The sequence below is a fragment of the Clytia hemisphaerica genome, unplaced genomic scaffold, assembly GCF_902728285.1.
Source record: "Clytia hemisphaerica strain Z4C2 unplaced genomic scaffold, Clytia hemisphaerica genome assembly, whole genome shotgun sequence".
Taxonomy (NCBI): Eukaryota; Metazoa; Cnidaria; class Hydrozoa; order Leptothecata; family Clytiidae; genus Clytia; species Clytia hemisphaerica.
Genome location: NW_027103806.1, coordinates 717,744 through 738,743, shown reverse-complemented (window position 1 = coordinate 738,743; position 21,000 = coordinate 717,744). Strand labels below are relative to the sequence as shown.

Here is a 21,000-nt window from a genome sequence, read left to right as displayed (position 1 = left end):
CAAAATTGTAATTTGCTAATGTTCATAATAATGATCACTTTTGGCTGGTTTCAAAATCTAGTCTGGGAGCCAAACCCAAAAAATGGCATTTTGCTTAACCCAAGATTCTACAGGATAAACTATACATTTTTGGAATCCTCAACTATCCTAGTTTTGGAAATGGTCGGTCCCCAAAGCTAACTCCTGGTCAATTTTTCATACTGGGCCCGAGTTTAGGGGGTACTTTTTATCCTTTGTAAGGATTTGTTAAGGAAAATGCCATTCCAGGGATGATATAATTTGCTGTATCTAGTCAATCAATTGACCAATTGCTTTGAAACTTTGCAAAAACTTTCAAGGTAGGCTGATGATTATTTTCGGCAAAAAATTTTTGTGAAAAATTATTTTTATAGGTTTGCCTGGGGAAAAAAAGGGAAAATTTGGGTATTTTAACTAAATTTTTGACCCTTTTTAAGTCTGGGACCTACCCAAACAACAACTTTTAATGAGACACAAACTAGGTGTTATGATGGACTTTGATGCAATACATCAGAAAAATTTCAAACAAACAGTATTTAGTATTATTTCAGGGCTGCAGGGGGTAAAATTGCCCATTTTTATGGGTTTTTTCCTTATTTGAGCAATTTTCACCACTAATCTTGGTTAAAACGTCATCAAAAATAGTTTTAACTTGATTTTCGTGTAATATATCCTGAAAGATTACAATGCTGACTTAAAACTAACAAAACCAGGGTGCAAATGGACAAACCAGGGGGTAAAAATGCCCATTTTAGGCGATTTTTATCGTTTTTGGACCTATTTCACCCATAAAGCGGTTTTATGGTGTACCAATTTTATTTCTGACCACTCATTTTGTAGTAGGAGCAATGGGAAAGTTATTTGTGGTTTTCATTGTCTGTAATCAGGGTCACTGTGGGCAAATCAGGGGGTAAATACACCACTTCTTGGTAGTTGTTGCCTGAATTTGGATGTTTTTATTGTATGGTAGCCTCAAATTTATGAAATTTTGAGATTGAAACCAGTTATATACCCTTCAGTCATTTCTTAGTACCTTTGTTGATAACTACACAAAATAATGACGGGTTTAAAACTTAAGTTATGGCCAAATTATAACATTTTTTTGACGTAATTTTGTCAGTCTTTGCTTTGAGATTCCACTATATTGCTATTCAGAGCTTCCCAAAATGGTCCCAGCTACTTGTAGAATTATTATCTTGAGACTAGCTACTAATAAAAGGTCAGTAATACGGCAAAAATGATCAGTCAAATTATGTGTATGTAGTACATTATGAGTATGCAGAGGACCGTTAGTTTTATTTTCACAAAACGATTAGAAAATTTTCATCAAAACAGGCCTTAACAATGACACATCACTTTTATTTCTACCCAAGTTAACAATATTTTACAAATTATTAGGCTCCAAATAACTATTCTACTTATAAACCAGTACAGGGACCATTTTGGGAAGCTCTGAATAGCAATATAGTGGAATTTCAAAGCAAAAACTGACAAAATTACGTCAAAAAATGTTATAATCTGGCCATAACTTAAGTTAAATCCCTCATTATTTTGTGTAGTTGTCAACAAAGGTACTAAGAAATGACTGAAGGGTATATAACTGGTTTCCATCTCAAAATTTCATAACTTTGAGGCTACCATACAATAAAAACATCCAAATTCAGGCAACAACTACCAAGAAGTGGTGTATTTACCCCCTGATTTGCCCACAGTGACCCTGATTACAGACAATGAAAACCACAAATAACTTTCCCATTGCTCCTACTACAAAATGAGTGGTCAGAAATAAAATTGGTACACCATAAAACCGCTTTATGGGTGAAATAGGTCCAAAAACGATAAAAATCGCCTAAAATGGGCATTTTTACCCCCTGGTTTGTCCATTTGCACCCTGGTTTTGTTAGTTTTAAGTCAGCATTGTAATCTTTCAGGATATATTACACGAAATCAAGTTAAAACTATTTTTGATGACGTTTTAACCAAGATTAGTGGTGAAAATTGCTCAAATAAGGAAAAAACCCATAAAAATGGGCAATTTTACCCCCTGCAGCCCTGAAATAATACTAAATACTGTTTGTTTGAAATTTTTCTGATGTATTGCATCAAAGTCTATCATAACACCTAGTTTGTGTCTCATTAAAAGTTGTTTGGGTAGGTCCCAGACTTAAAAAGGGTCAAAACTTAGTTAAAATACCCAAATTTTCCCTCTTTTTCCCCAGGCAAACCTATGAAAATAATTTTTCACAAAAATTTTTTGCCGAAAATAATCATCAGCCTACCTTGAAAGTTTTTGCAAAGTTTCAAAGCAATTGGTCAACTGATTGACTAGATACAGCAAATTATATCATCCCTGGAATGTCATTTTCCTTAGCAAATCCTTACAAAGGGTAAAAAGTACCCCCTAAACTCGGGCCCAGTATGAAAAATTGACCAGGAGTTAGCTTTGGGGACCGACCATTTCTTAAACTAGGATAGTTGAGGATTCCAAAAATATATAGTTTATCCTGTAGAATCTTGGGTTAAGCAAAAGTGCTTATTTAAGGAGATATAGGATTTGGCTCCCGGACTAATCATAATACATCTATGATTTAGAGAAATTGACCAATAAAGGACAATTTAAGAGAAAAGTTAGCTTTTTATATTTGGTAATTGATGAAAAATTTTCAATGAATTTCCGAATTTGGCACCATAGGTAGCTCTTTATCAATGACAAAGAGTCAATGACTTTTTCGTTTTTGATATGCAAAAAAATTTCATTTCGTCACGTTGGCTGATCCTTGGTGCGTCTTCAAATAATTTTTCCGTGCAAAACATTTGCAACACTTTTGACCCATTGAAACTTTCAATCCCTCGTGAACTTCCTTTTGACGTGTCTGTAAAAAAATCTAAATACAAAAGACTGACCACATCCATGACATTGAAAAGGTTAGATTTTATGATGTACTTTTCTTTGATGTTTCTATAACAAACCTTTCTCTCTGAAACATGTACGAACGTTCCTGACACTCAAAAGGTTTTTTGTCACGAATTGTTAATATTGATGGCTCTCTAAATATCTCTTTGTAGCAAGAGATTTACCACATTCTTGACATTTAAAGGCCTTTTAATCTAAATACAGTTCTTTGATGCGTAGTTAAGTTCGCTTTTTGTCCAAAAGATTTACCACATTCCTGACACGCAAAATCCTTTATCCCCTCATGAACAATTAACTGATGCCGCTTCAAATAACTCTTTGTAGCAAAACATTTATCACACTCCTGACACTCAAATACTTTTATACCTTCATGGACAATTCTATGATGCCTCTCCGAGTCATATTTCCGCCCAAAAAGCAGACCACATTCTTGACATTCAAATGCCTTTATACCTTCATGGACAATTCTATGATGCCTCTCCGAATCATATTTCCACCTAAAAAGCAGACAACATTCTTGACACTCAAATGCCTTTATACCTTCATGAACAATTCTTTGACGGCTCTCCAAATCATATTTCCGCCCAAATAGCAGACCACATTCTTGACATTTAAAAAGCTTAGGGCTGATAAATGTCCAAATGAATTACCACATTCTTGACATTTGGAGGCATTTACACCCTCGTGGACTGTTCTTTGATGCACCTTTATGTAACTTTTGCTTGGAAACGACTTAAACACATACTTGACAATGTGTACCTTGATGGACAGTTCTTTGGTGAGAAGTTAAGTTCGCTTTCTGTCCAAAGGATTTACCACATTCGTGACATGTAAATGCCTTTATACCTTGATGGACAGTTCTTTGGTGCAAAGATAAGTTTGCTTTCTTTGCAAAACACTTACCACATTCTTGACATCTAAAAGGCTTTACACCTTCATGAACAGTTCTTTGTTGAGAATTTAAGTTTCTTTTCTCTATAAAACATTTACCAAATTCTTGACATTCAAAAGCCTTTATACCTTCATGGAAAAATCGTCGATGAGAAGTTAAGTCTACATTTTGTGCAAAAGATTTACCACATTCTTGACATCGAAAAGCGCTTTTATACCTTGAAGGGCAGTTCTTTGGTGCATCTCCAGACTTCTCTTTGTAGCAAAAAACTTACCACATTCTTGACATTGAAAAGGATTTACACTTTCGTGAACAGTTCTTTGATGGGAAGTTAATTTTGTTTATTTCCAAAAGATTTACTACATTCTTGACACAAAAATGGTTTTATACCTTCATGGACTGTTCTTTGATGCACCTTCAAATTACTTTTCATTGTAAAAAACTTGACACATTCATTAAATTTGAAAGGTTTATCATGTATCCTTCTTTGATGTTCCTTAATCAAACTATTCGTTATGGCGTCAATGTTTGGATTTTCAATCTTATCAGCTTCAAAAAATTCCTGTGAAATTTTATTTTCATGGTTGTGAAAGCTTTTCAATTCATTTTCAAATTTCATAGCAATTTCCTCCCAAATTGTAGTCTAGCAGACTAATTCATACATAGTAGAAATAAAGCAAAAAGTAATAAAGGGAACAATTTTAGTCGTCTAGAAACCTTTGTGCACTAACTCCAAACAAAAGAAAAGTGTCAATATTTGCAATTATAATTTTTTCCCGCTCAAAATAATTCTTGAGAAAAACATGTGTGTGGATTTGTGTATTGAAAGTTTTTCATTTGAGTTTATTTTGTTTTCAGAGTTTGTTATTGCTTGATAAATTGATTTCTCGCTACGCAAGTTTCTGCGTAGCTAGCCGGGGTATCTATAAGGCTGGAACACCGAATTCTTCCAGTCGTTTATACAAACTAAATCCCGTATTATTATTATTAGTATTGGTATTATTAGTATTACACGCATTATAAACGACTCCAGTCTACCCAAATTGGTTAATTAATTTCTTCATTTCCAGAGAACTGATCAAAAGAATTCGTACCATCGTTAATATTTTCCGCATTTTTATTTTCCGAAATATCCATTAATTGTAGACTTTGATTCTTATAATCTTGAGGCCTTGACTCATCTTCAAGTTTAATGGTGATTTCGTAATTTTTGGGGTCAGTTTCTTCGGATGAGGTTAAATTGTTCCCCTTTACATTTGTACAAGAATTTTTAAATTACTCACTTTCATGGTTTTTTAATGGTTCCAAAATTTCGTCGTCTAGATATCCGATTGATTCATCTTCCAGTTTGGTAATAATTTCCAAATTATTATGATTGGTTTCATCACAACCATGAACTTCTTCTTTGTCAATTTCTTTTTTCATTTCTTAATTAACAGAATTCATTTTTTATACAAAATACTCTAAGATAAAAGAAAGAATTGAAATTATTATGTTTGAAAAGATTTAACTTAAGATAACTTGTAAATGGAATTTAAAAAACGATGGCCCAAAATCCTTTACTTCGGAATACTTTATTCGTTCCTGTGGTGTACAAGACCTAGAAAAAGTTAAATTTTTTCTTCTGGATTTGTCATCTTCCTTCCTAAACTTTTTTGAGTATATTCCACTCAGGAATACCTTTATTAGAGATTAAGGTCAAACCTTTCCTTGTTATTTCTCATTAAGGAATTGGGTTGTACGTACAATAATTAACTGTCTAAAAATAATAACCCATTTAATTAACAATATATTAACAATATAATTCTCAAAAGAATTTTCGATCCAAAAACTTTCAACCTTAGATGTTACGTGTATTTAAGATCAAAAATTGTAATTTGCTTAGGTTGACATAACTATGACTGGCTTCATAATCAAAATACAACTATGATTTAGAAAAGTTGCACAATTTAGGAGAAAAGTTAGCTTTTTAAATTTGGTAATTGATTACAAATTTGAATGTTTTTAAGAAAGGTTTGCAGCACATTATCATCTGTTCCAGCTTTCAAGTAGAAAGATCTGTTGAAGGCACCGTAGATTCAATGAGATTTTCGTTTTTAAGATCCAAAATTTCTCTCATCGCCTTGTAGGCTGTTCTTTGGTGCGTCTTCAAATTAGTTTTCCCTGCAAAAGGTTTGCAACACTTTTCACACATTGAAACATTTAATCCTTCTTCAACTTCCTTTTGACGTGTCTTTGAACAAAAGGAAGAAAGACCTACCCTACCACATCAATGACTTTTCACACCAAAGAAATTTAAAATTATTTCATGTTTCTTTAACAAACATTAATTCTTTCCGCATTTCTGACACTCAAAAGCCTGTATCATGGACTGTTCTTTGATGCTTTTTCAAATTACTCTTTGTAGAAAAACATTTACCACATTCTTGACATTTGAAGGCCTTTACAGTTACACTTTCATGAAGAGTTCTTTGATGAAAAGTTAAGGTCGTCTTGCGTCCAAAAGATTTACCACATTCTTGACATTGAAAAGGCTTTAAACCTTCATGAACAGTTCTTTGATGAGAAGTTAAGGTCGTTTTGCGTCCAAAAGATTTACCACATTCTTGACATTGAAAAGGCTTAATACCTTCATGAACAGTTCTTTGATGCAAAGTTAAGGTTGTCTTGCGTCCAAAACATTTACCACATTCTCGACATTTAAAAAGCTTTATACCTTGATGAACAGTTCTTTGATGCGAAGTTAATTTCTTTTTCTCTGCGAAACATTTACCACATTCTTGACATTGAAAGGCTTTTATGCCTTGATGGAATGTTCTTTGGTGCCTCAACAAATTTCTCTTTGTAGCAAGAGATTTACTACATTCTTGACATTTAAAAGGTTTATCATATATCGTTCTTTGATGTTCTTTAACCGAACTTTTCGTTATTTCGTCAATGTTTGGATTTTCGATCTTGTCAGTCTCAAAACATTCCTGTAAATTTTCATTTTCATGGTTTTGAAACAATTTATCTTCAAATTTAATAGTAATTTCCTCCCCGAAATGTGAATTCATTTCCTTAATCGGTGAAAACTGATCAAAACAATTAGTTCCATCGTTAATATTTACTAAATTTCGATTTTCCAAAAAATCCATTAATTGTACACTTTGATTCTTATCATCTTGAGGTTTTGACTCATCTTCAAGTTTAATGGTGATTTCATAATTTTTGGGGTCAGTTTCTTCGGGTGATGTAACATCGTTCCCCTTTACATTTCTACAAGAATTATTAAATAATTCACTTTCATGGTTTTGTAATGGTTCCAAAATTGCGTCGTCTGGATATCCAATTGATTCATCTTCCAGTTTGATAATAATTTCCAAATTATTATGATTGGTTTCATCACAACCATGAACTTCTTCTTTGTCAATTTCTTTTTTCATTTCTTCATTCACAGAATTCATTTTTTAAACATAATACTCTAAATGAAAGAAAAAAACAATAAACGCATTTAATATATCGCGCTTGAAAAAAGATCCCAAAATTGTTCGCACACTATGAAAAAAAGGTCGCCTAAATTAATCACTCTGAAACAATTGATTCGATTTTTGAATCAAAGGGATTATTTCTTGATGTTGAGGTGTTGAGTATCCCAATAAATTCAGCTTATTAATCTAGCCCATTTTACCTTTCAGACATTATTTGTACTTTATAGCGTTATTTGTGAAATATCATTTGCTAGCTGGCCTCCACTTTCCTTATATTAATAAACAAAATGCACATTTTATAATACAAAATAAATTATAGAAAGAAGGCTAATCAAGACTAAATTAGCTTTAACTGACAGGTTTATTATAAATTTATGTGTTTCTATAAGAAAGGTTGGCAGTAAGTATATGATCATTTGTTTCAATTTTCCCGTAGAAAGTGCCGTTGAAGGCTCAGTAGCTCGTTATCAATGACAAGATTCGTTGAAGTTTTTATATTTAAAGAAATTAAAACGCTCCCATCGCTAATAGCCTGCGCTCCTTGTTTATCTTCAATTAAATTTGCAACACTTTTCACACATTGAAACATTCAATCCCTTCTTGAACTTCCTTCCGACGTGTCTGTGGATTAAAGTGAAACAAGCAACATGCTGAATGGACCTACCTGTTGATCAAAATCAGATAAAAGTAGGTATTCTACATTTTACTATTGGTATTGAGCAAACACGATAAGTTTTAGAACAATGCAAAAACGTCTTATTTATTTTCTTTTATCATTGTGTAACTTGGTCGTCTTTTTTTGAAAATATTATGACAAAAATCAGGAAAAACTAATTAAGCAATTTTGCACCAAGTCCAAAAAACCTTATTTTTAGGTAGTTTTTGGCCCAAATTTACCCCAAATTCTTTTTTCAAAATCGGGCTCCGTCACTTTTTAGGCATTGCTATTTTGTATCATTGTGCAAAAATGAAAAAAAAATAATGAGCCGATCCCGAGAAAAGCTGCTAACAGGAAAATGGTAAAAGGGAATTTCCCCAAAAAAACGAAAATCCGTATTTTACGACGAAAAAGAATTTTCCGAGAAAAATTACCTCAGCCACATTTTAGGGTACCTTGCACTCTATCTTTCTGCCAAAAATCAGGAAAAACTAATGAAACAATTCTGCACCAAGTCCAAAAAACCTTATTTTTAGGTAGCTTTTGGCCCAAATTTGCGAAAATCCATATTTGACGACGAAAAAAAATTTTCCGAGAAAAATTACTTCAGCCACATTTTAGGGTACCTTGCACTCCATCTTTCTGCCAAAAATCAGGAAAAACTAATGAAGCAATTTTGCACAAAGTCCAAAAAACCTTATTTTTAGGTGGTTTTTGGCCCAAATTTGCCCCCCAAAAATTTTTTACAAAAATCGGGCTCCGTCACTTTTCAGCTATTGCTATTTTGTATCATTGTGCAAAAAATTAAAAACAACTAATGAGCCAATCCCAAGAAAAGCTGCAAACAGGAAAATGGTAAAAGGGAATTTCCCCACAAAATCGAAAATCCGTATTTGACGACGAAAAAAAATTTTCCGAGAAAAGTTATTTCAGTCACATTTTAGGGTACCTTGCACTCTATCTTTCTGCCAAAAATTAGGAAAAACTAATGAAGCAATTTTGCACCAAGTCCAAAAAACCTTATATTTTGGTAGTTTTTGGCCCAAATTTGCGAAAATCCGTATTTGACGACGAAAAAAAATTTTCCGAGAAAAATTACTTCAGCCACATTTTAGGGTACCTTGCACTCTATCTTTCTGCCAAAAATCAGGAAAAACTAATGAAGCAATTTTGCACAAAGTCCAAAAAACCTTATTTTTAGGTAGTTTTTGGCCCAAATTTGCCCCCCAAAAATTTGTTTCAAAAATCGGGCTCCGTCACTTTTCAGGCATTGCCATTTTGTATCATTGTGCAAAAAATTAAAAAAAACTAATGAGCCAATCCCGAGAAAAGCTTGTAACAGACGAACGGACAACGGTCAAATTAAAGGACCTCCCGGTAGGTCCAAAAAAATCTAACACATCAATGACATTTCACATCAATGAAATTTATTCATTTATTTATTCTTTCATGTTTCTTTAACGAACCTTTCTCTCAATTCTTTTTCCATATTTCTGACCCTCAAAAGGCTTTATCATGGACTGTTCTTTGATGCCTTTTCAAAGAACTCTTTGTAGAAAAACATTTACGACATTCTTGACATTTGAAGGCCTTTACACCTTCATGAACAGTTCTTTGATGAGAAGTTAAGGTCGTCTTAAGTCCAAAAGATTTACCACACTCTTGACAATTAAAAGGCTTTATGCCTTCATGAACAGTTCTTTTATGCGAGGTTACGGCCGATTTTCTTCCAAATGATTTACAACATTCTTGACATTCAAATGCCTTTATACCTTCATGAATTGTTCTTTTATGGATTGTTAAGTAATTTTTGCGACAAAAGGCTTTATGGCACTCGTCACACTTGAAGGGTCTCAAACCTTCATGAAAATCTTTTTGATGTTGAATAAGATTATTTTTACTATTATAACATTTATCACATTGTTTGCATCTATACTTACATTCTTTATGGATCCTTTTGTGTCGAGTTAGAGTGCTTTCTTGGTAAAATCGGTCACCACATTCATTACACTTGAAAGGTCTAATACTTTGATCGTAATCAAAACCATCTGCACCTGTCAAATCGTCATTATTAGAATTGTCAGTCTTGATAGCCTCAAAACATTCCTGTAGATTTGCATTTTCATGGTTGTGAAAGCTATCCAATCCATCTTCAAACTTAATAGTGATTCCTTCCCCGATCTTTGAATTAATTTCTTCATTTACGGAGAGCTGATCAAAATAATTCGTACCAGCATTAATATTTTCTGAATTTCGATTTCCCAAATTTTCTATTGATTTTGCACTTTGATTCTTATCATCTTGAGGTTTTGACTCATCTTCAAGTTTAATGGTGATTTCATAATTTTTGGGGTTTGTTTCTTCGGATGATGTAACATCGTTCCCCTTTACATTTCTACAAGAATTTTTAAATAGTTCACTTTCATGGTTTTCGAATGGTTCTAAATTTTCGTCGTCTTCATATCCAATTGATTCATTTTCCAGTTTGATAACAATTTCCAAATCTTCATGATTCGTTTCATCACCACCATGAATTTCTTCCTCTTCAATTTTTATTTTTATTCCTTCAATCTCATTCATTTTTTAAACAAAATACTCTAAATGAAAGGTACTGTATGTACCAGAGTTGAAATTATTATGCTTGAAAACTTCTAAAGAAGTGTTAAGTAAAATTGTTGAAGAAATTAAAAAAAGACTTCTAAAAACTCTATATTTCAGAATACTTTATTCGATCTTGTGATATACAAGGACTAGCAAAAAGGTGAAAAGAAATAATCACACACATGTAAGTAAAACCATAACCAAACTAAAGTCTGTCTCAATATAATCTGCAGCGGAGCCAAAAAAGGCTGTAACTTTTGATTCGAATTGATTTTAGTTTAGTACTTGTTGAAAAGATAAAAATGAGTGGAATAGAAATAAAAATGATGATAAAAATAAAAACATAAAATTTAATAAAAATTCGGAAATAATAAAGTTTTAAACTGTAGTTTTTGACTGAATGAATATTCTTAATTGTTTTTAGCATTAATGACATTGTAATATTGAAGCATCTCCGATACAAAATTGAAGATCATAGCACTTTTCTACAAGAAGTTAAATTTATTTTTCTTCATTTGTCATCTTCATTACTCATTAAGGAATGGGGTTGTACGGACAATAATTTTCTAATAATAGGGACCCCTTCAACAATAAAAGATTTTGAAAAACTTTTCGATCCAAAAACTTTCCCCTTTAGAAGTGACAAAATTGTAACTTGCTTATGTTGACATCACTATGACTTCATCATAACTAAAACACATCTATGATTTCGAAAAAATTGGCCAAAAAAGGACAATTCAGGAGAAGAGTTAGCTTTGTAGATTTTGTAATTTGATACAAATTTGAATGTTTTTAAGAAAGGTTTGCAGTGCATTATCATCTATTCCAGCTTGTAAGAATAAAACTCTATTGAAGACACCGTAGGTAGCTCTTTAACCGATGACAAAATCCGATGAGACTTTCGTTTTTAAGATCCAAAAATGTTCTTATTGCCTTTTCGGTTGTTCTTTGGTGCGTCTTCAAATTAGTTTTCCCTGGAAAAGATTTGCAACACTTTTCACAAATTCACACATTCATTCTCTCGTGAACATCCTTTTGACGCGTCTGTAACAAAAGACTGACCACATCCATGACATTAAAAAGGTTAGATTTTATAATGTGCTTTTCTTTGATGTTTCTATAACGAACCATTCTCACCAAAAGAATTTCCATAGTTTTGACATTCAAAAGGCTTGATCATGGACTGTTCTTTGGGTTTTTTTCAAATAAATCTTTGTAGCAAGAGATTTACCACATTCTTGACATTAGAGTTTTTTAACCTTGATGGATAGTTCTTTGATGCAAAGTTAACTTTCTTTTCTCTGCAAAAGATTTACCACATTCCTGACACACAAATGCCTTTATCCCGTCATGAACTGTTAATCGATGCTGGTTCAAACAACTCTTTCTAGCAAAACACTTACCACATTTGTGACATTTAAAGGCCTTCATACCTTGATAGACAGTTCTTTGATGCGAAGTTTAGGTCGTTTTTTGCCCAAAACTTTTAGCACATTCTTGACATTCAAATGCCTTAATACCTTCATGAACTGTTCTTTGGTGCAGAGTTAATTTCCTTTTATTTCCAAAAGATTTACCACATTCTTGACACAAAAATGGTTTCATACCTTGATGAACTGTTCTTTGGTGCCTCTCCAGACTGCTCTTTGTAGCAAAAGATTTACCACATTCTTGACACTCAAAAGGATTTATCCCCTCATGACTGTTAATTGACGAGAAGTTAAATTTCTTTTTTCTACAAAACGTTTACCACATTCTTTACACTCAATTGCCTTAATACCTTCATGGACTGTTCTTTGGTGCCTCACCAAATTTCTCTGTGCAGCAAAACATTTACCACATTCTTGACACTCAAAAGGATTTATCCTCTCATGGACTGTTAATTGATGAGAAGTTCAATTTCTTTTTTCTACAAAACGTTTACCACATACTTTACACTCAAATGCCTTAATAACTTCATGGACTATTCTTTGGTGCCTCACCAAATTTCTCTTTGCAGTAAAAAAATTACCAAAAGCTTTTACATATTGATGGACAGTTCTTTGATGCATCTCCAGACTTCTCTTTGTAGTAAAAGATTTACCACATTCTTGACATTGTAAAGGTTTATCAAGTACTTTGCTTTGATGCTCCTTAACCGAGCTCATCGTTATTGCGTCATTGTTAGAATTCTTGTCAACCTCAAAACATTCCTGTAGATTTTTATTTTCATGGTTTTCAAACCTTTCCAATTCATCTTCAAATTTAATAGTGATTTCCTCCCCAATCTGTGAATTAATTGCTTCAATCGGTGAAAACTGATCAAAACAATTCGTTCCATCGTTAATATTTACTAAATTTCGATTTTCCAAAATATCCATTAATTGTACACTTTCATCCATATTAGCTTGAGGTTTTGACTCATCTTCAAGTTTAATGGTGATATCATAATTTTGCGGGTCAGTTTCTTCAGATGATGTAACATCGTTCCCCTTTACATTTCTAAAAGAATTTTTAGATAGTTCGCTTTCGCAGTTTTTGAATGGTTCCAAATTTTCGTCATCTGGATAACCAATTGATTCATTTTCCAGTTTGATAACAATTTCCAAATGTTCTTGATTCGTTTCATCACATCCATGATCTTCTTCTTGTTCAATTTTTATCTTTATCTCTTCAAACTCGTTCATTTTTTATACAAAATACTCTAAGATAGAAGAAAGATACAGTACTGTAAAAGAATTTAAATTATTTAAAAAAGATTTAAAGCAGTGTTTAAGTTAAAAAATGACAGCTCTAAATTGTTTACGTCGGAATACTTTATTTGATCTTGTGATGTACAAGAAGAAGCAAAAAGGTGAAACGAAGTAAGCACATATAAGTGACACCCTCGCCAAAATTAAAGTCTGTCGCAATATAATATGCAGAGGAGACAAAAGAGGCTGTTTGAATTGATTTCGGTTCAATGCTTGTTGAAAAGATAAATATGGGTGGAATACAAATAAAAATGATGATAAAACTAAAATCAAAAATATAAAAATCTTCGAAATAAAAGTTTTAAAACTGTAGTTTTTACTGAATGATTATTTTTTCAATTGATTTTAGCATTTATGACGTTGTAATACTGAAGAATCTACATTACAAAAATGAAGATCATAGCACTTTTCTACAAGAACTTAAATTTCTTCTTCTTAATTCGTCATCTTCATTCATCAACTTTAAAAAAAAAAAAAATGTTGGTAAAACTACCACAAAATTTGGTCAAAGGTTTATTGAACATTTGCAAAAAATCACGAAACTTAGCAGTTTTGGAAAACTCGAAAACTTGTAGTGTTGGTAAAGAGAAAACTGATTTCTCAGTTCAGTACCTTGAAAACGTATACTCTAGAGGAAAGTACTCTTTGTCTGAAAGGGAGTACTTATGGAATGAACGTTTAAGAGGTGTCTTGAATATCCAGAAAACGTTGAAAAGTTTGATGAGATTTGATGGTTTAATTATTTTGATTTTGTCCTTATACTTCGTCTCATTTTATAAGTTTACTTGCACTTTTACGGAACGTTTCTCTCCAAAAAATTTTTTCAACATTTCTTACGCTCAAAAGGCTTTATCATGGACTGTGCTTTTCTAAATAACTCTTTGTAGAAAAACATCAACCACATTCTTGATATTTGAAGGCCTTTACACCTTCATGTACTGTTCTTTGGTGAGAAGTTAGGTTTGTTTTCTGCCCAAATGATTTACCACATTCTTGACACAAAAATGGTTTCATTACTTGATGGACTGTTCTTTGATGAGAAGATAAGTCTGTATTTTGTCCAAAACATTTACTACATTCTTGACATTTAAAGGCTTTTACACCTTGATGGACCGTTTTTTGATGCACCTTCAAATAGCTTTTGCTCGTAAAAAACTTATCACATTCTTGGCATTTAAAGGCCTTTACACCTTCATGAACAGTTCTGAGAAGTTAAGGTCGTCTTGCATCCAAAAGCTTTACCATATTCTTGACATTGAAAAGGCTTTACAGTACACCTTCATGAACAGTTCTTCGATGACAAGATAAGTTTTTTTTCTCTGCAAAACATTTACTTCATTCTTGACAGTTAAAGGCTTTTACACCTTGATGGACCGTTTTTTGATGTTTTTTCAAATTACTTTCTGTAGAAAAACATTTTACCACATTCTTGACATTTGAAGGCCTGTACACTTTCATGAACAGTTCTTTGATGAGAAGTTAAGTTTCTTTTCTCTGCCAAACATTTACTACATTCTTGACATTTAAAGGCCTTAATACCTTGATGGACAGTTCTTTGGTGAGAAGTAAAGTTCGATTTCTTTCCGAAAGACTTACCACATTCTTGACACTCAAAAGGATTTATTCCCTCATAGACTGTTACTTGATGCTTCACCAAATTTCTCTTTGTAGCAAAAGATTCACCACATTCCTGACACTCAAATGCCTTTATACCTTCATGGACAATTCTATGATGCCTCTTCAAATCATATTTCCGCCCAAAAAGCAGACCACATTCTTGACATTTAAAAGCCTTAATACCTTGATGAACAGTTCTTCGGTGAGAAGTTAAGTTCGCTTTCTGTCCAAAAGATTTACCACATTCGTGACATGTAAAGGCCTTTATACCTTGATGGACAGTTCGTTGGTGCAAAGTTAAGTTCGATTTCTTTCCGAAAGACTTACCACATTCTTGACACTCAAAAAGATTTATTTCCTCATGGACTGTTACTTGATGCATCACCGAATTTCTCTTTGTAGGAAAAGATTCAACACATTCCTGACACTCAATTGCCTTTATACCTTCGTGTAGACTTTCATTTTCATTGTTTTGAAACTTTTGCAATTCATCATCAAATTTAATAGTGATTTCCTCTCCGATCTGTGAATTAATTTCTTCAATCGATGAAAACTGATCAAAACAATTCATTCCATCGTCAATATTTACCGAATTTCTATTTTCCAAAATATCCATTAATTGTGCACTTTGATTCTTATTATCATCTTGAGACTTTGACTCGTCTTCAAGTTTAATGGTGATTTCATAATTTTTGGGGTCAGTTTTTCTGGGTGATGTAACATCGTTCCCCTTTTCATTTCTACAAGAAATTATCGATAGTTCATTTTCACAGTTTTTGAATGTTTCCAAACTTTTGTTGTCTGGATATCCGATTGATTCATCTTCCAGTTTGATAACAATTTCCAAATGTTCATGATTCGTTTCGTCACAATCATGAAATTCTTCTTCTTCAATTTTTATTTTTATTTCTTCAATCTCATTCATTTCTTAAAAAAAATACTCTAAATGAAAGAAAAAAAAGATGCTTGAAAAAGATCTAAAGAAAGATTGTTGGTGAATTCGAAAAAGGACATTCTAAATTTTAACTTCAAAAGTTTTGATAAAAAATCATAATTGACCTTCGAACAATTCGAACAACAATGTCAAAACCGTCAGTCAATCTCTAACGCATGAACTCCAAATCATTCAAAATGTACATTATTTGTGTACATTAAAAATTTGTTTATTATAATTTATTTAATTTCATCATTTAAGGGGCATAAAGGTAGTAAAATGTAAACATTGCGCGAACCACGTGTCATTAAAGAGAACAATTAAAATCACGTGTCTAAAACAAACTTGTAAAACAATTGAACAATCAAAATTAGCCATATTTGGTTTGATTTCTTTTTGACATGTGACATTTGTTTTGATTTTGTATGTGATGCATACAGTTTGTTTACAAATTTCTGTTACTGTTATGTTCCTTTGACAATTGATATAATAGGTTTATTCAGATGGCTTTTTTGTGCAAAATATTTACCACTTTCTTGACACAAGAAAGACTTCATTTTATCATGTACTTTTCTTTGATGTTTCTTTAACGAACATTTCTCACCAAAAATATTTCCATAGTTTTGACACACAAAATTTCCCTTCAGGGACCATTCTCTGGTGTCTTTTCAAGTAACTCTTTGAAGAAAAAGATTTACCACATTTTTGACGTTCAAAAACGGTCTATCTTTCAAAACTAAAAACAGCTCCGTCATCTTTTTATTATTTCCAACTCTATTCTTGACATTCATTAATAGAATTTCTTCACTATTTTTTTCTACTGCTGCAGCTTCCTCTAAAATCGAATTTCGTGAATTTGCTGCAACCAGGTATTAAATTCCTCTTCCTTTAATTATCATTCCTTATTTTAATTCCAGACTTTATTTTATATCGAGCATCATTTACTATCCTTGGGTGAAATAAACTTCTTATGGTTCATAATTTGTTAACAAGTTTTACTTTAGTATCCTCTCTTTCTTGAAAAACCAAACTTCGTTCAGAATCCATTTCGTTTATAGCATCATCTATCTTTCGTCCTGTTTTCCTTGTTCAGCTGGACTTTGTTGATTGATTTCCAAAGAATCAATTATTTATTCTTTGATTTTTACAATTATTTCTTTAATGGGCTCTTTCCACTGACCTTTATATATCCCTGGATGACCAAGCTATATCCGCTGTCTTTGACTGAAGTTTTTTTTTGAACTGGTACCCGTAAAGAAGTTATTGCAGTGTTAAAAATTAACGTCTAACGGCGCTTCATCAACAAAAATATTTGAGGGAAAGTAGACATAGCGCTCTCAATGCATTTACATCGTCCGGGGTATATAAAGGTCAGTGGCTCTTCCAGAAAATTTTTGCACCGCATGGGGATGGAGGATATCATGTCCGGGGTTCAAAAGTCACAGTTACAAACCGGGGGTTTAATTTCCTAATGCCCGTAAGGTTATATACTCGAGCCCAATGTTGAAATTTTTTCTGGAAGAGCCTAATTTCAAAACACATTTTTGTAAATCTAGAAAATAAAATGGTATCAAAAGTAAGAATTATGCCCCAGAATATCTTTGGGTGTGACTTTCTAGTAATACCGAGTTGTGCAGGCGTTTTTCTGCGACGGAAACGGTAAGGTTCTAATTTGTCTAGATCCTGACTGACTGAGGACGACAGCATCAGCATAATCAGACCTTTCAATCAAAATAAAACCTTTCAGACACAGTTGGTCGTTTACAAGAATCACTAAAATCTTGGATTTTTAAGAAAGGAAAAATTGTAAATCTCTTTATGGACTGTCCCTTGATGCTTCTGAAAATTACCTTGAAAAGCTTTCAATCCCTCGTGTAATCTAAATGCAAAATACTTACCACATTCATGACATTTAAAAGGTTCCGTTTTATCATAGACTGTTTTAGATGTTTCTTTATCGAACCGTTATCTCCAAAACATGTTACCACATTAATGACACTCAAGTGATTTTGTATCTTATACACTGTTCTTTGGTGTGCTTTTAAATGACTTTTCTGTGCAAAAGATTTACCACATTCTTGACATTTAAAAAGTTTTATTCTGTCGTGAACATGTTCGTGATAATCCTTAAAAAGCTACTTTTATCTCCGAAAGATTTACCACGTTAATGAGAATCAAATGCCTTGATTTATCCCTTGATGCACAATTCTTTGATGAGAAGTATATATATTCCATCCAAAAGATTTACCATAATCTTGACATTTTAGAAGCCTTTACAACTTCATGAACAATTATTTGGTGAAAAGCTAGGTTTCTTTTCTCTATAAAACATTTACAAAATTAAGGCCATTTAAAGGCCCTTATACTTTGATGGGCAAATCGTTGATGAGAAGTTCAATTTCTTTTCCTAAAAAATATTTACCACATTCTTGACATTTAAAACATTTTATACCTCGATGGACAGTACTGTGCCAAGTTAAGTTCTTATGCGAGGTTATGGTCGTTTTCTGTCTAAAAGATTTACCACACTTTCGACAATTTAAACCTTTATACCTTTATGGACAGTTCTTTGATGGGAAGTTAAGTTCGTTTTCTGGCCAAAAGATTTACCACATTCTTGACATTTAAAGGGCTTTATACCTTGATGGACAGTTCTTTGATGGGAAGTTAAGTTTGTTTTTTGGCCAAAAGATTTACCACATTCCTGATATTTAAAGGGCTTTATACCTCCATGAACAGTTCTTTGATGCAAAGTTAAGTTCTTTTTCTGTCCAAAAGTTTTACCACATTCTTGACATTCAATTGCCTTTATCCCCTCATGAACAATTCTTTGATGACTCTCCGAATCATATTTCCGCCCAAAATGCATACCACATTCCTGACACTCAAAAGCCTTTATACCTTGATGGACTGTCACTTGATGCCGCTCCAAATTTCTCTTAGAAGCAAAAGATTCACAACATTCTCAACATTTAAAGGCCTTTATACCTTGATGGACAGTTCTTTGGTGCGAAGTTAAGTTCGATTTGCTTCCAAAAGACTTACCACATTCTTGACACTCAAAAGGATTTATCCCCTCATGAACAGTTACTTGATGCATCACCAAACTTCTCTTTGTAGCAAAAGATTTACCACATTCCTGACAGTTAAAAGCCTTTATATCTAGTTGATGGACAGCTATTTGATGAGAAGTTAATTTGGTTTTATCTACAAAGCATTTACCACATTCTTGACATTTAAAAGGCTTTATACCTTGATGGACTGTCTTTGGTGCCTCACCAAATTTCTCTTTGTAGCAAAACATTTACCACAATCTTGACATTTAAAGGCCTTTATGCCTTGATGTACAGTTCTTTGATGGGAAGCTAATTTCGTTTTATTTCCAAAAGATTTACCACATTCTTGACACAAAAATGGTTTTATACCTTGATGGACTGTTCTTTGATGCACCTTCAAATTACTTTTCAATGTAAAAGACTTACCACATACAAGACATTTAAAAAGTTTATCGTGAACTGTTCTTTGGCATTCCTTAACCGAACTTTTCGTTATATCGCCAATGTTTGGATTTTCAATCTTATCAACCTCAAAACATTTCTGTGAATTTTCATTTTCATGGTTGTGAAAGCTTTCCAATTCATTTTCCAATTTAATAGTGATTTCCTCCCCAATCTGTGTATTAATTTCTTCAATCGGTGAAAACTGATCAAAATTCATTCCATCGTTAATATTTTCTGAATTTTTACTTTCCGAAATATCCATTAATTGTACACTTTGATTCTTATCATCTTGAGATTTTGACTCATCTTCAAGTTTAATGGTGATTTCATAATTTTTGGGGTTTGTTTCTTCGGGTGATGTAACATCGTTCCCCTTTACATTTCTACAAGAATTTTCAAATAGTTCACTTTCATGGTTTTTGAATGGTTCCATATTTTCGTCATCTGGATATCCAATTGATTCGTTTTCCAGTTTGATAACAATTTCCAAATGTTCATGATTCGTTTCATCACCACCATGAATTTCTTCTTCTTCAATTTTTATTTTTATTCCTTCAATCTCATTCATTTTTTAAACAAAATACTCTAAATGAAAGAAAGAAACAGTGCAGAATTGATATTATTATGCTTGAAAATGTCTAAAGAAGTGTTAAGAAAAATTGTTGAATAAATTAAAAAAAAAATGACTGCTAAAAAATTCTTTATTTCAAAAGTTTTGATAAAAAATCTTATCAGCGATCCAAAAAATATCTGCAATCTGATTGATTAAAAAGAGTACAATATATCTTCTATTTTACATGTAAAAATATAAATTGACGAAAAGATGTTGCATTGTAGCGGTAGCAGCAATCTAACGTCACTTTGCTACAAAAGTGCCCTGCGTTTTTTCTTTCAACACAAAAAGTATTATTAATTAACTATTAAAAAAGTAACTATTACATAATTTGACCTTCGTATCGAGGCACAACAATGTCAATACCGCCACCCAATCTCTAACGTATTAACTCAAAAACATTCAAAATGTACATTATTTGTGTACATTTAAAACCTTTTTAATTGAGAAACATTTACCACATTCTTGACATATAAATTAATTTTATCATTAAAGGGACATAAAAGTAGTAAAATGTAAACATTGCGTGAGCCACGTGTCATTAAAGAGAACAATTAAAATCACGAGTCCAAAACAAACTTGGAAAACAATTGAACAATCAAAATTAGCTATATTTGGTTTCATTATTTATTTATTTACAAATTTCGCAAGTACTGTTATGTCCTTTTTAACAATTGATATAATATGTTTATTCAGAAGGCCTTTTTGTGAAAAATATTTACCACATTCTTGACACAAGAAATGCTTAATTTTATCATTTTATCTGTAAACGAACCTTTCTCACCAAAAGAATTTCCATAGTTTTGACATTCAAAAGGCTTTATCGTGGATTGCTCTTTGGTGTCTTTGAAGAAAAAGATTTACCACATTCTTGGCATTTAAATTATTCAATTTTATCATGAACAATTGATTTATTTTTTTTTGAGATGGTATTTTTGTGAAAAAACGATTTACCACATTCTTGACATTCAAACACGGTCTATCTTTCAAACTAAAAACAGCTACCTGATCTACTTGTGGTAGAAGCTCTTCAAAAATTTCCAATTCTATT

General features: G+C 32.4%; 4 protein-coding genes across 4 annotated transcripts in view; all 4 read right to left on the bottom strand.

Moving 5' to 3' along the window:
• LOC136806446 (kinesin-II 85 kDa subunit-like) overlaps window positions 1–21,000 on the bottom strand; it is a 205,037-nt gene that overhangs the window by 163,399 nt on the left and 20,638 nt on the right. The gene's annotated exons all lie outside the window — the stretch shown is intronic.
• On the bottom strand, window positions 6,077–10,545 carry LOC136806466 (zinc finger protein 665-like). Its single transcript, XM_067063048.1, has 2 exons — window positions 9,456–10,545; window positions 6,077–7,270 (listed from the first exon to the last, which is right to left on the bottom strand). The coding sequence occupies exons 1-2, from the start codon at window positions 10,530–10,532 to the stop codon at window positions 6,176–6,178; spliced, it is 2,172 nt and encodes a 723-aa protein (XP_066919149.1). The 5' UTR covers window positions 10,533–10,545; the 3' UTR covers window positions 6,077–6,175.
• On the bottom strand, window positions 12,015–19,225 carry LOC136806465 (zinc finger protein 25-like). Its single transcript, XM_067063047.1, has 3 exons — window positions 18,807–19,225; window positions 12,777–13,095; window positions 12,015–12,255 (listed from the first exon to the last, which is right to left on the bottom strand). Exons 1-3 carry the CDS (start codon window positions 19,138–19,140, stop codon window positions 12,015–12,017), a joined length of 894 nt encoding a protein of 297 aa, XP_066919148.1. The 5' UTR covers window positions 19,141–19,225.
• LOC136806451 (zinc finger protein OZF-like) lies at window positions 13,489–15,840 on the bottom strand. Its single transcript, XM_067063030.1, has one exon. The coding sequence runs from the start codon at window positions 15,825–15,827 to the stop codon at window positions 14,682–14,684; it is 1,146 nt and encodes a 381-aa protein (XP_066919131.1). The 5' UTR covers window positions 15,828–15,840; the 3' UTR covers window positions 13,489–14,681.

Coding starts and splice junctions, on each gene's coding strand:
- LOC136806466 (XM_067063048.1), bottom strand. CDS start 10,532: ATGAATGAGATTGAAGGAATAAAAATAAAAATTGAAGAGGAAGAAATT. Junction 7,271..9,455: donor CAGTCCATGATAAAGCCTTT/TGAGGGTCAGAA, acceptor TATGTTTAAAAA/ATGAATTCTGTGAATGAAGA.
- LOC136806451 (XM_067063030.1), bottom strand. CDS start 15,827: ATGAATGAGATTGAAGAAATAAAAATAAAAATTGAAGAAGAAGAATTT.
- LOC136806465 (XM_067063047.1), bottom strand. CDS start 19,140: ATGTTTTGCTACAAAGAGAAATTTGGTGAGGCACCAAAGACAGTCCAT. Junction 13,096..18,806: donor AGGTATAAAGGCCTTTAAAT/GTTGAGAATGTT, acceptor TTGGTTATCCAG/ATGACGAAAATTTGGAACCA. Junction 12,256..12,776: donor TTTGAAGATGAATTGGAAAG/GTTTGAAAACCA, acceptor GTCAATTAACAG/TCATGAGGGGATAAATCCTT.